The sequence below is a fragment of the Mytilus edulis genome, chromosome 3 (genome assembly GCF_963676685.1).
Source record: "Mytilus edulis chromosome 3, xbMytEdul2.2, whole genome shotgun sequence".
In the NCBI taxonomy this organism is placed as follows: Eukaryota; Metazoa; Mollusca; class Bivalvia; order Mytilida; family Mytilidae; genus Mytilus; species Mytilus edulis.
Genome location: NC_092346.1, coordinates 60,807,577 through 60,820,333, shown reverse-complemented (window position 1 = coordinate 60,820,333; position 12,757 = coordinate 60,807,577). Strand labels below are relative to the sequence as shown.

Sequence of the window (12,757 nt, the reverse complement as noted above, 5' to 3'; positions counted from 1 at the left end):
GCTTTTCACAGTTTGTAGCGTTATAAAACGAACATAATCGGCTCATCAGTGAATAAACAGAATAAAAGATTCTATACGAACATTTGTTTGAAGAAATAAAATATCCGGGCTTTTTTTTTGTTACATCAATGGATGTGAATATTAACGGGTTATCAGCTACTTGGTTCTTAATATTTACTGTCTTGATCTCAAAATGGAATTCACTGGAATATATAAATACTCGATTCAAGATTAAAAAGGGCTGCGTCAGGAAGAATACTATCTACTCATCTGTTCAAAATCTTTGTACAGAATATTTTGGTAGAATTTGAACAAAATACTACAAAATGTCTGAATAATAGGCTTTTATTGAGGAAAACTGTATGTTTGCATTACAACCTGTGCTGATGTTACAGCATTTATTTCCAACAACAAATAAGAACTGCATATAATGTTAAGTGTACTGGGCAGACATAACTCAACCAAAATGAAAAAAAAACTTGTTCAATCCTACAATATAGTCTGTACAAACTCAGGCTATGTCGACCATATGTTGCTAGTTGTCCAACTTTGTTTTGTATGTCAGTTTTTTCCGGAAGGAATCAGATGTTTGGGGTTAATGTGATTTGTCATGAAATGGGTTAGTTTTGGGGATTTCTGTAATCCTTTTATATGTAGTGTTATATATTTGTATTAAGCAAATTAAACTTGTGATATTATGAAATTGATAATAAAATTTGGCAAATACTCGATTGATTTTTATTATACGATAGTACCAAAAGCCCGTTATCCAGTTCTACGTCTTGGTATGGAAAGATGGAGATTGTTTTTATTGAAATGTGCTTTGGATATAATTTTTTGAATTTCAAAACACAAAACCAAATATTTCTAATCGAGTTGTGGTAATTTATTTCATATCCTTTACATCAATAAAAAAAAAGATTAAGTTATATTTTTGAAATATATATCATGTCAATTATTGACGAGAGCGATATTTTTAAGAAAATAATAACTTATATCTCATAATTTCCACAGGAAAAAAAGAATAATGCAACTATGTTGTAACTGAAACGATTAACATGACAAATTAATTAACAATATATTTAATATATATGACTGAAGTAAAACTATTTTGAATAAAGGAGTAATGAGGTTCAATTATTTGATGTATATGACTTAACATCAAAATCCATTGGCTTCTAAAATTTCTTCCATGAAATTCATTTAAATATTTCTAAATTATACCTTTCGTCCTTGTACACATATGCATTCGTACAAAATCAATAAGAAAGCCTGGAAGTTCTTCTTCATATGGAATTTTGTGACGTATTAATGTATGCGCAGCTAAGCACATCAAAGAACAATCTTTAACCAGATCTATTTTGACACCAACAAGTTTGGCTGAGGCGAACAGACTTACTCCATATTCGTCACATATATCGATGTGTGCTCCATGATGACGTAAAAGATTCACGATGTCCGTGTTTACTTGGCAGATATTATTTGCATGACGTAAATAAATATGAAGGGGTGTTTCACCATCTTTATTTCTGGCATTTGGATTCATTCCATTTTGAAGTAACATTTCTGCCAAGACATAATGCCAGTTACCTAACTTTGGTCTGTCTGTGTGTAATTTCATGTTCGGATGTCGGCTAAGAGATAAATGGAGTATTGAATTTCCATTGGTTCCTGTTGGGTTTATACATATCACTCTGTATAAACAGTTCATGAATGTTCTATTATCTGTCACCTGATCCATCCTGTAGGTTAGGTACAAAATATCAACCAATGCATGCATCATGTCTTGGTATACAACTGGACTCTTCCCGCCAAATTTCTCTGGGTCTTTTTTATACAATTTGGTTCCTTCTTCTAACTGATCAACTACGTCCATTACCAGAGAAAACAACTGACCGACAGGTATAAATCCATTCCTTTTCTCCAAGTACTCAAGCATAATGCAACTGCAAACAGATGCTATCTGGGTTATGATATATAATTCAACTTTAATAAGTAAGCCGTGTCGTTCCACCATTCTTGTGTATGCACATTGAAGTATTTGAAATGATTTCTCATACAGTTTTTCACTAGCTATCTCCATACCATGCAGTATCAGTTTGAACACATTATCAGTATGATACGGTCCAAGAAACTTCTCACGAACAATTAATGCACGCACTTTTAGACGTGACGGATATGACGAGGCAGTTGCATGTAGTTCTTTAAGAGATTTTGGTTCAGGATATCCTCCGATAATGGAGCGTATTATGTCTGTATTATAAGGAAATTCTATTGGTTCGTCAATCTGCATCGATATGGCGTTCCACCAAAGCTCGCAAGCTCTTTCGATATCTTTGTTCTCCATGGCTGCAGCACCTAGTAGTTCATAGGTTTCTATAGTAGTTGAACGGGTCAGATCCATTTTCGACATTAACAGTTCGGTAATTTCAACTTTATAACCTATGGCAGCAAGTTGTAATGCTGTTGTTTTATCAAAATCTGTTGCATGTAAGTCTATATCACCATTTAAAAGTATATCTACAGCTTCTAATAAATCTTGCTGAATTGCAGAGTGCAAAAGTGATCTTTTACCAAAAAGAACATTAACGTCAGCACCATTTGATACCAGACATCGTAACACTTCCGGTTTGTTTAATGATTTTTGAATACATCGCTTATTGTCTTTGTCTGGTAGATTAATATCTGCACCGTTTGCCGCCAAAAACTCAATGAGTGTTGTATTTCCGTCTTGACAGGCTACATGTATCAGAGGCAGTTCAGATCCTGGATTGTTCAAGTTTGCTCCTTTTTCTGTAAGGTATGTCATAATCTCATTTTGTTTACATTTGGCGGCAATCCACACAGGCGTGGCATCTACAAAAACTCCATTTATACGAGTCAGTCCAGTTTGCTCTAGGTCAACAAAACATTCTTCTACGAGAAATTTCACAACCTCGAAGTTTCCAATTTGACATGCTACTATCATACTCGTTTTTCCATTTATTTTATGGTTGACAATATACCTCATTTGTTCTGGAGTAAAGTTTTGAAGGTTTGATATAACATCCTGTGAATTCCCTTCAGTGATATACTTCTGTACACCTTTTGATATAAGCCGAAGATCTTCATCAGAAAAGTCCATGTTCTGTATCATTCTGGAATGGAAGATATTAAAGAGATCAGAACATTGACTATTCTCACCTTTGAAATTCAAGCAACTGTCTATTCACAATTATTGAATCAAACAACTTTGTTTTTTTTTTTCATATCAATAACCTAACGTTCGACATTAGAACAGGTTTCATTACCATTTTCTACAAAATGAAATGTCTATACTAAGTCAGGAATATGCCAGTTTGTTGAATTCGTTTTCTGTGTTTTGAGGTTTTGATTTAGCCATTTGATAAGAGACTTTCCGTTTTAAATTTTCATTGTTATTTTTTATTGTACTTTTTGTCGTGTTGCAATAGTTTCTCATTATGGTTTGATGATGTTACAAATTTGCTCTTTGTGTATTTCCGAAAAAAACATTTTTACATAATTATCAGCATGATCAGTGTCTTCAAACTCAATTTGAAAAATTATATTTTTGTAAAAGATAAAAAAGTTACGCATAATTCCTTTTTTTTCAATCATTAAACACAAAAGTTTTATAAAAATTGCAGGTCCAAGCCGCCCTAATGGAGCTATATATTATGGTAAGTATATATACTTTCTATATGTCCCATTCAAAGAGTTGCCTAGTTTTTCCCCACCCCTTTTTTCTCTCCTTTTAAAAAAAAAATCTTGGATCCACCACAGCTGTTTCCTACCATTCAAATGCTTAAGATAAATTAGAAAATATATCCAAAAAAAATAGGATATATATTTTCTCCACACGAGGGAAGAACAAAAAATTTGCGAAAGCAAATTTACAGATCTAACATTGTTGGGTTGATGTTTACACGAGTTGTATATTCTCCACATGTATATCCATGATATCTACAAAGTATGACTCAAACGAGATGTTGGTAATACGTTGATGGGACAACAGCCCAACAACACAAAAATCTATTACACAGAGAGATCATCATATACCGAACCAAAGTGTGTTTACTGTTACATTTTTTTTAAATATTGAATTTCGCCATTCTTTTTCTATAAATGAACTTTATCATATACTAAATAGACAAATAAAATTTAAAAAATGGGGTCTTTGCTGAAATTTTTGTTCCCTCGAGCCTCCTTAAGTAAGTTCAATGAGGTTTACATTTTACTGCATGGAATCATTTAATATCAAAAAAATAATATCAGTGACTGAACTTCATGAAGATTTCATACCGGAATGTCATAAGTAATTCACAGACCATTCATATGTTTTTGGAGGGGGGGCTATAGGGGGTCCGTTGACATGTTAACAACACCTCGATTTTGACAAAAACAGTTAACAAAAAATGCAAAAATGCTGATAATAGTTAACAAAGTGGGTTGAAAACAGTTAACAGCTTTAGTTGATCTCAGATAACAGTTAGCAACACCTTGAAAAAGGCCAAAACAGGTTAATACAAAAAGGTACCCCCCCCCCCCCCCTTTGGGTGCGTGGATGCTTTTTTTAATAATTTTTCAATAAAACTATCTTGAAAATATTTTTTGAATTTTTATTGACGACATTCAATCCCATGGATAGAAAAGAAAATGAAATTTGAACTTGCAGGTCTGTAAATAGAAACGTCTCAAAAGTTTAATGTCACTTTTTTCGGCAATTTCTCGTTGGACGATTACAGGAGTTTAACTCCATGCACAAAAGAAAACGATGCACGTTTCTCTTCACATTCAGCATTCCCCACAGCATATCATTCCCCGATTTGAAATATTTGATCAGAATTAGGAAATTGCGATATTAGAATGTGCATGCCCTGCAAAGCGGTGACAATGACTCCACTCAAGCATAACCGGTAAATCCTCTCACTATTTTCATTGCAGAACCGATTGTTCTGCTTACGTAGATTACCAGCAGTGGTTTATGCATGTTCGTTTTGTAAGAATCTCGAGGAACGCAATTGCATTTTTAAATGTACTAAAAATATATGATGTTTACCAATAAAAGTTGAGATAAAAGTGTCAATGATAAATAATATTACGCCGAATTCTAAAGATATATATATATATATATGTGTACAAAAAGAAAAAAAACAATCAGGCAAGATAAAATCACAAGTAAAAAAACCAAACGAAAAAGAGATACAACAAAATGGCTAAAAAGGCGAAAAGATCATAGTTGATAAAATCTTTAAAGCATGCTGTTTAGAATCTTTTTAATATCAAATGTCCACTAGGATCATCGACGAGCATCTAAATGAAACAAGAACAAACACAGATTAATACATTGTATACATAATATATTTCATTAGTGTAAGTATAGATTGACTGATAAGTGTAATTTGTAACTTAATGTGAATATAATCCGTTTGTATAGTAAACATATGCTAGAATTATGTAATATAAGTTCTGCAAACAGTATTATTCATCTTGGATTTTTTTCAGTTATAAATATGCTTCATTAATCTCATCATTAATCAATTCTGAATTAAGGGTCAAGTTACAGTGAAACGGATCATGTCACCGATTTTTGTCAAATGTTGCATACAGTTGCGGTATCATGTTACACATGACCAAAAAAATCGGAAGACAAAATAATGCAACTATGCTATGTTCTGCTAAATTTTTGAATAGATTCTTCCAAATTTTGTGAAAAACTTTCTTTTAAATTTCTTTAGAAATCATCAAATCTCTATTTGCAAAGATTTATTTAATATATGATATAGAGGGTTTTTTTTAAGGGAGGTTGTCTATTAATTGGTTGCTCATACTTACATATCAACATAGTATAGTATATATGTCCACAATATTTTGAAAGTTCCATACGAAGACATTTGTTCTAATTTTTCTAATTTAAAATATAAGAAAACAATAACTTCATAAATTATACCAAAAAAAGAAGAAAAAAATTATTTGTGCTGAATAATTTATTAAACATAAATGCGCAGCACCATTAATTTTTATGATTCAAATACCCCCCCTCATGGCCCTCCAGAGGATGAAAAGTCTGTATTCGCTCAGAAAATACATGTCTAAACATAATCATACGTTTTCGTGCGTCCATCCACCTGTGGGGTGTGAACTATTTCAAAAAGACAATAAAATAAACAAAAAAAAGATCAGAATATGATCAACAACGTAGAAAATTATACATACCAGAATATCATGAATATAACATGAATCGTTCTTGCCAACATTCTAAATATAGCCGTATGGTATTAATTACTGCCATGTGGACTATTCCATTAATATTGAAGGGTTATATCTATAAGTTTTACGAAGATCTTTTCTTTTTAACACTAAATAAAATAATCAAATAATCAAATAATCAAATTAAAATACTTAATTTGCGACTAAAAGACATACTTAGCGAATATAAAGCATTATAGATCGTAAAAGCAAAACATTATGAATGCATGTAAAATATATCATAATTTTCATTACGTGTGGCAAAGATTTATACTGGAAGACGATTATCACGTAAGTTAACAAAGAAGGAAGAAAATGTAAGTTGTAGAGATAAATATTGTCGAAAGAAAAAACAATTTAGAGCACTTTTTTTTTTTTATCTAATTTAAAGAAAATCACAATTTCACGCATGGAATATTTGCCACTGGACGTTAAGCAACCAACAATCAATCAATCTTACTAATATGAAAGAACTTGTTATTAATTTTTGTAATAAAGCATATGAAAATGATGGTATTAATTATTTTTGGAGTGTTAAAAATCCTTTGAGGTTTTAGATAAAATACGTGCTTTTGATGGTCCTTTTAATGTTGACAGTTATGATTTTTCTCATTGTAAAAGTATTTTCTGTAACTCGTTTAAATAGAATTGAGAATGGAAATGGGGAATATGTCAAAGAGACAACAACCCCTCCTATCTTACCATCATAAAATATATGAGTGAATGAATATTAATATCAAAATAGGCAATCCTTAATAACCTGACAACTATATTGTAATTACATGTATATCCCTTCTGAATAAGTCTGTCTAAAATGTTTGGTTAGCTTTTGAGGTTAATGCCTACATTCTTTTGCTTTGTAAAGAATATTAACTATAAAATAAATCATAGTATATTTAGATAACTCTGTATTATTTAACGAAAAAAAATTATCAAGATAACAGACGTTATTGTTGAATGTATCAACCAAATGTAACAATGACCTGTCTTTACTGAGTTTGGTCATAAAGTGAGATTCGTAGCAATGCAGGCATACATTTGCTATTTGGAGGTTTGGGTACCGCTCCACATTCTGTATGTATTGCCTGTCCCAAGTCAGGAGCCTGTAATTCAGTGGTTGTCGTTTGTTTATGTGTTACATATTTGTTTTTCGTTCATTTTTTGTACAAAAAAGACGCCTCGGTCACACTTTACCGGATAAGACGAACGGACGACTAACGGATGAAAATAAAAGTTGTCCGTTGACAAAGTTGTTATCCGTTGGGAGTGCGTTGATGTACTGACCAAATAAAGCGGACACTTAACGAATGCATAACGGACATGCAACGTACGAGAAACGGAAACGTACCAGAGAGAACGGATGTCGAACGCACATCCAATGGACGAGTACCGCATAAAACGGACACCTAACTGAAGCGTACCGGATAAAACGGATGAACAAGATATACGGAAAAATTAAAGCCGACAATAATAACACATGTAAATCGCATAAATAATCAAATGAGTCTGTGTAACTGGTTTTGGTTTGTTCTTCAAAATGCCGCCAAAGGGCAGTGTCTGGCCTGAATAAGAGCTGCTTGATTGTGAAGACGTGCCCTTACTCTAAGATCGGTTATGAATAATAAGAATTCATGAACCTTAAGAAATCTAATTGGCATTTCTGAGGCGAAATTTTCAATTGGCATGTATCCGTTTCAGATCCGTTCATCATCCGTTTTATCCGTTATACGTCCGGCAGAAGTCCGTTTTACATTCGTTCAACATCCGTTTTATCCGTTAAACTTCCATTAGAAGTCCGTTGGTGAATTTATCTGCCAGACCTCCAACGGATGTATAACGGACACGTAACGGATACAAAACGGAAACGAAACGAATCAATGCGACACTGGTAAATTATTTAGTCAGGGATTTGATTACATAAATTACTTAAAACTAAATTCTATCATAGATACAAAGATTTGATTAGCATGGAAAAACTTTTTAACAACATAAATTTTACGTAAATATTGTACTCAAAGCGCGGAAATCACTATGTGTTCATCAAAACTGAAAACCAATTGATGAGTAAAAATTTATCTTTCAAATGATGTAAATAGATCATTGAATATACTCTATAGGACTTTACATTGGCACAAATATCGATTTTGTCATCAGCCAATTATAAAATAACTAACTTTGTATCCTTCTGTAGGTCAACATTTTTATTTTGGTACTGCACAAGTCAGTTTTCTTTAACTGTCCATGAGGTTAAAACACTTAATCCCTGGGATGCGTTTTATTTGATTTTAGTCTCTGGTGCATGATTTTATCATTTATTGTTTTTGGCTTTTAACTAGCTTTCAGTAACTGCGAGTACTCTCAAATTGTACTTTCGTGTTAATTTGATCTGTCGATACAATTTGTAACGCACTGTTGTTATTTACTGTTTTTCTTTTTTTATATTTTTCGTCTCACAATTTTTTTTTCCACATTTGATAAGTGTTTGGCATGCCGATAAAATGCTCATGTCTGTTCTCGTACTATGAGCAACAAAATTATTTATTTCGTAATATATATTTCCATACTTCGTTGTTAACCCTACTAATTTTTTTTACTTGTGTACGTTATTTTCTTTTGAGATATTTTGTCCAAAATTATGATTATCTTTCTGATAATTTTTTTTACAACTAACCCCCTTGTTTTATTAAATTTTTTAATTAACAATGAATCATAGATCAAATTTATTATTATTCGTTCAGTGTATGTTCACTTTGATTTGCTACAATGTCTTTTGATTGAGTATCAAAGCCATTTCAATTGATATTTTATAGTGTGTCTTTCTAGTATTTCTAGATTATTGAAATGGATTTATAATCGTTTTGCAATGGAAATAGAAGAGAATTGGATAAATCCCATAAAATAAATGATACTTATAAGTCTGAATGGAAGAACATGATTTATTTATTAGTTAAACTGGCTTTGAACTAACTTTTAATAAGTGAGAGTTATCTCATACTGGTGCTTTGCATCTTCTGTTTCAATATTAGTTTTTTGTTCGTCGTATACCGATTTATTGAGTTAACTTATTTGCAACTGTTTTTTATCGTTTGCTCTTAGATCTATGCTGTGCTGTTCCATCACTTTCCCAAGTTAGGAGAGGATTGAGTGATTACAAACATGTTTTTACCTGCCATTCTTAATTGGCCATGCCAATTCTGGAGCCTGAAGTTCGACGATTGACGTTGGTTCATATCTAGCATGTTGTTTTTCAAATTCAATTATTCTTTATTCGGACGTTAGTTTTCTCGCTTGAATTGTAACACATTTTTCATATCGGAACCTCTTATTGGCTGTCTGAACGGTATTTTGTTTACTTAGTATTGCAGGTCGTGTAGTGACAAACAATTGCTTACATAAGCTTAGCATTTTTGAAATACTTTTCTACCTCAGAAACAGATTAACCTTAGCTGTATTTGGCAAAACTTTTAGAATTTTTTGGTCCTCAATGCCCTTTAACTTCGTACTTTATTTGGCCTTTTTTTTACATTTTTTTATTCGAGCCTCATTGATGAGTCTTTTGTAGACGAAACGCGCGTCTGGCGTAAATATAAATTTTCAATCCTGGTATCTATAATGAGTTTAATTATCCACGTCATTTGAACTTTGTTGGATAGGTGTCTAGTTAGCAACCCTACCACACGATGTACTTTCCAAAATTAGAATGAAATTCAAAACAGTGTAGCTGTGGCCATTGATTGACACATTAAAATCATCCATTGACTGGGACAATTTTGGTGAACGTTTGTATGTAACGACCAATGCTCACTATGTACTTTTTCAAGACACTTAAACTATGGGGTCACCAAAGGTTCTCAACACCTAAATAAAGTAATTCGAAAAATTAATCAGAAATAACACGATATTTTGATTTATATCAATTATATAAATCAAAACACAAAGGTTATTCCTGATTGATTTTTCGAATTATTTTATAATTAAAGGCGTCAAGAAACCTTTGGTGACCCCACAGTTTAAATGTCTGTCGTAGGTACGTCGTGAACAGTGGTCGTTACAGACAAACGTTCACGTAAATTGTCCCAGTCAATGGATGATTTTAATGTGTCAAGCAATGGCCACAGCTACACTGTTTTGAATTTCATTCTAACATTTTAACAGACATAAAAAAAAAAGAAGACATAAAATATTTTATTTCAAAACTAACCAGCACAATCTTATCTTTTTTTTAATATAATAAACACTTGGTTTAGTGATTAAGAAAAGAAGTTCATTTACAAAGATACCGAACTCAAAGGAAAATTCAAAACGGAAAGACCCTTATAAAATGTCAAAATCAAAAGCTCAAACACATCAAATCAATGGAAAGTAACTGTCACATTCCTGAAGCGCTTTCTCTAACCATCCTTCATAACTAATGATTAAACCGAAACATTTATATCCAGGGCTGAGTAAATACACGGAAACATGATAAGCTCTATTTATGTAACCAATAAGGACCTAGAGAGAATAGCCATGTATACATCTAACGTCAACTTAAGCTGAGTGGGTTGAAACCTTTGTCTCTTAATCAAGGATCAATAGAGTTTATAAAATAAAGTTAGTGCACAATTCAATACTCAGTAATTACTCTTTTTATCTTGATGATGGTAAGAAAATTTTTTTCATGACATATCAATGTCATTTGGAACAAAATTAACCTTTTCAATTGTAGACTAAAAAAAAGCAAACAATTATTCTAAGAATGCTATGAATACTTTGTCTGTTTTACTTTTAAAACTTAGGGGGTGACCCAGCAAGGAACATCCTACCCGAATTTGGAACTAAAACTTTAAAGGTTGGGAACCAGAATAAAATTGACCGATGGCGAAGGTGAGCCAAAAATGATCATTCAATTTCATAGTATAGTTTGGCCTGACTAAAAAGGAAAGCATAAGTACTATCATTTTAATAAAGAGTTGTAACTTGTAAATATAATCATTTATTTCTGCTAGGAATAAGATTTAAATACTCATATCGGTTGATAAATAGTCAAGATAAAAAAAATATGTCAAATTTCTATCAGCTAAATACATTATTAAAAATGTTATAAAAAGTAGTTTCCATGAAATCTCAATATAAACAATTATTTGTGAAGGATAAAGATATGTATATGTATATGAGTAAATGAGAGGTTATATTTTTCCAGTACTTTTATCTATCAAAACATTGTCAGAAGCAGCTCAAAATGGAAAGTTTCTTAAGAAATGGCAAAATCAAAAGCACAAACACTTCAAACCAATGAAAAAATAACTGCCATATTCCAGGAGCGGTTTTTGTACCTTCCTTCGTAACGAATGCTTTAACTGAAACATGTTATATCCAGTGCTGCGTAGATACTATCTATCTGACCAACAAGGACCTCGAGGAAATAGCTTTTACATCTAGCGTTAACATGCCCTGAGTAGGTTGAAACCTATGTCTCTAAATAAACATTAAGATCAAGAATCAATGAACAGAATTTAAATAAAGTAATTGAATAATTCCGTATCCATTAATTACTGTTTACTCTTAATGATTGAAGGAAACTTCTTCTTTTTTTTATGAAATTTGAACGTCATTTTGGGACAAAATTAACGATTTAAGCTATAAACTGAAACATAACTATTCTTCAAAAAATGCTATGAATTCTTTGAGTGTTTTATTTTTAAAACAAAGGGATTGACCCAAGGAACATTCGACCTGAATTTGAAAGTAATAGTTTAAAGGTTGGGAACCAGAATAAAAATTGATAGATGCTGGAGGGGAGCCAAACAGGAGCATTCAATTTCAAATAATAGATAGAATTAAGAATGGAAATGGGAAATGTGTCAAAGAGACAACAACCCGATCATAGAGCAGACAACAGCCGAAGGCCACACACAGATAGTATAGTTTGGCCTGGCCAAAAAAAGTAAAGCAGTTGTACTATAATTAAAAAAAAAAGAGCTGTTACTTGTATATATTAGAATTTATTTCTGCTATAGGAATAATATTTAAGGTGGTATGGGTGTCTAAATTAAAAATGATAGAATTTGTTCATACTTTGCCAAAACGTAGTATATATTGATATAGGCTAAAAAAATATGACAAAATGATGGGTCACCTTGCATTTTCTCAAGCTACAGGTTGTGACAAAATGACAAATTGTGTATGGATTATACAGGAAAAAAGCACCATTATAGGGTTAGAAACTAAAATAAATGATGGAATTGTAAAATAAATTACGAGAAGATAACATTTTCAATATGCTTTGAGAATATCAAAAGAAAACATAGGGCCACCATACGTTTTCCCCGGCTAAAATACAAAATAGGAAAATTCCATGTAGATTCCTTCTGAAAATACACTGTTTCAGAGTTACTTCCCCTTAAAATGCCATTTTAAAAATATTAAAAATCAAGCAAAAATAATCTACACTTGTAAAAATATTAATATTGATATATTCTTATAAATTTGTTCTTTTAAATAAAAATTCACATTAGTTATCTGCACT

The 12,757-nt window shown here is 31.9% G+C and overlaps 1 protein-coding gene across 1 annotated transcript; it reads right to left on the bottom strand.

Moving 5' to 3' along the window:
- Positions 1–329: 329 nt before the first annotated feature.
- Positions 330–6,260, bottom strand: LOC139517000 (protein fem-1 homolog C-like). The gene is made up of 2 exons (XM_071307531.1): positions 6,217–6,260; positions 330–3,137 (listed from the first exon to the last, which is right to left on the bottom strand). Exon 2 carries the CDS (start codon positions 3,134–3,136, stop codon positions 1,214–1,216), a length of 1,923 nt encoding a protein of 640 aa, XP_071163632.1. The 5' UTR covers position 3,137; positions 6,217–6,260; the 3' UTR covers positions 330–1,213.
- Between the last annotated feature and the right edge of the window lie 6,497 nt (positions 6,261–12,757).

What these genes read in the sequence shown, in the direction of transcription:
- LOC139517000 (XM_071307531.1), bottom strand. Translation starts at nt 3,136, where the DNA reads ATGATACAGAACATGGACTTTTCTGATGAAGATCTTCGGCTTATATCA.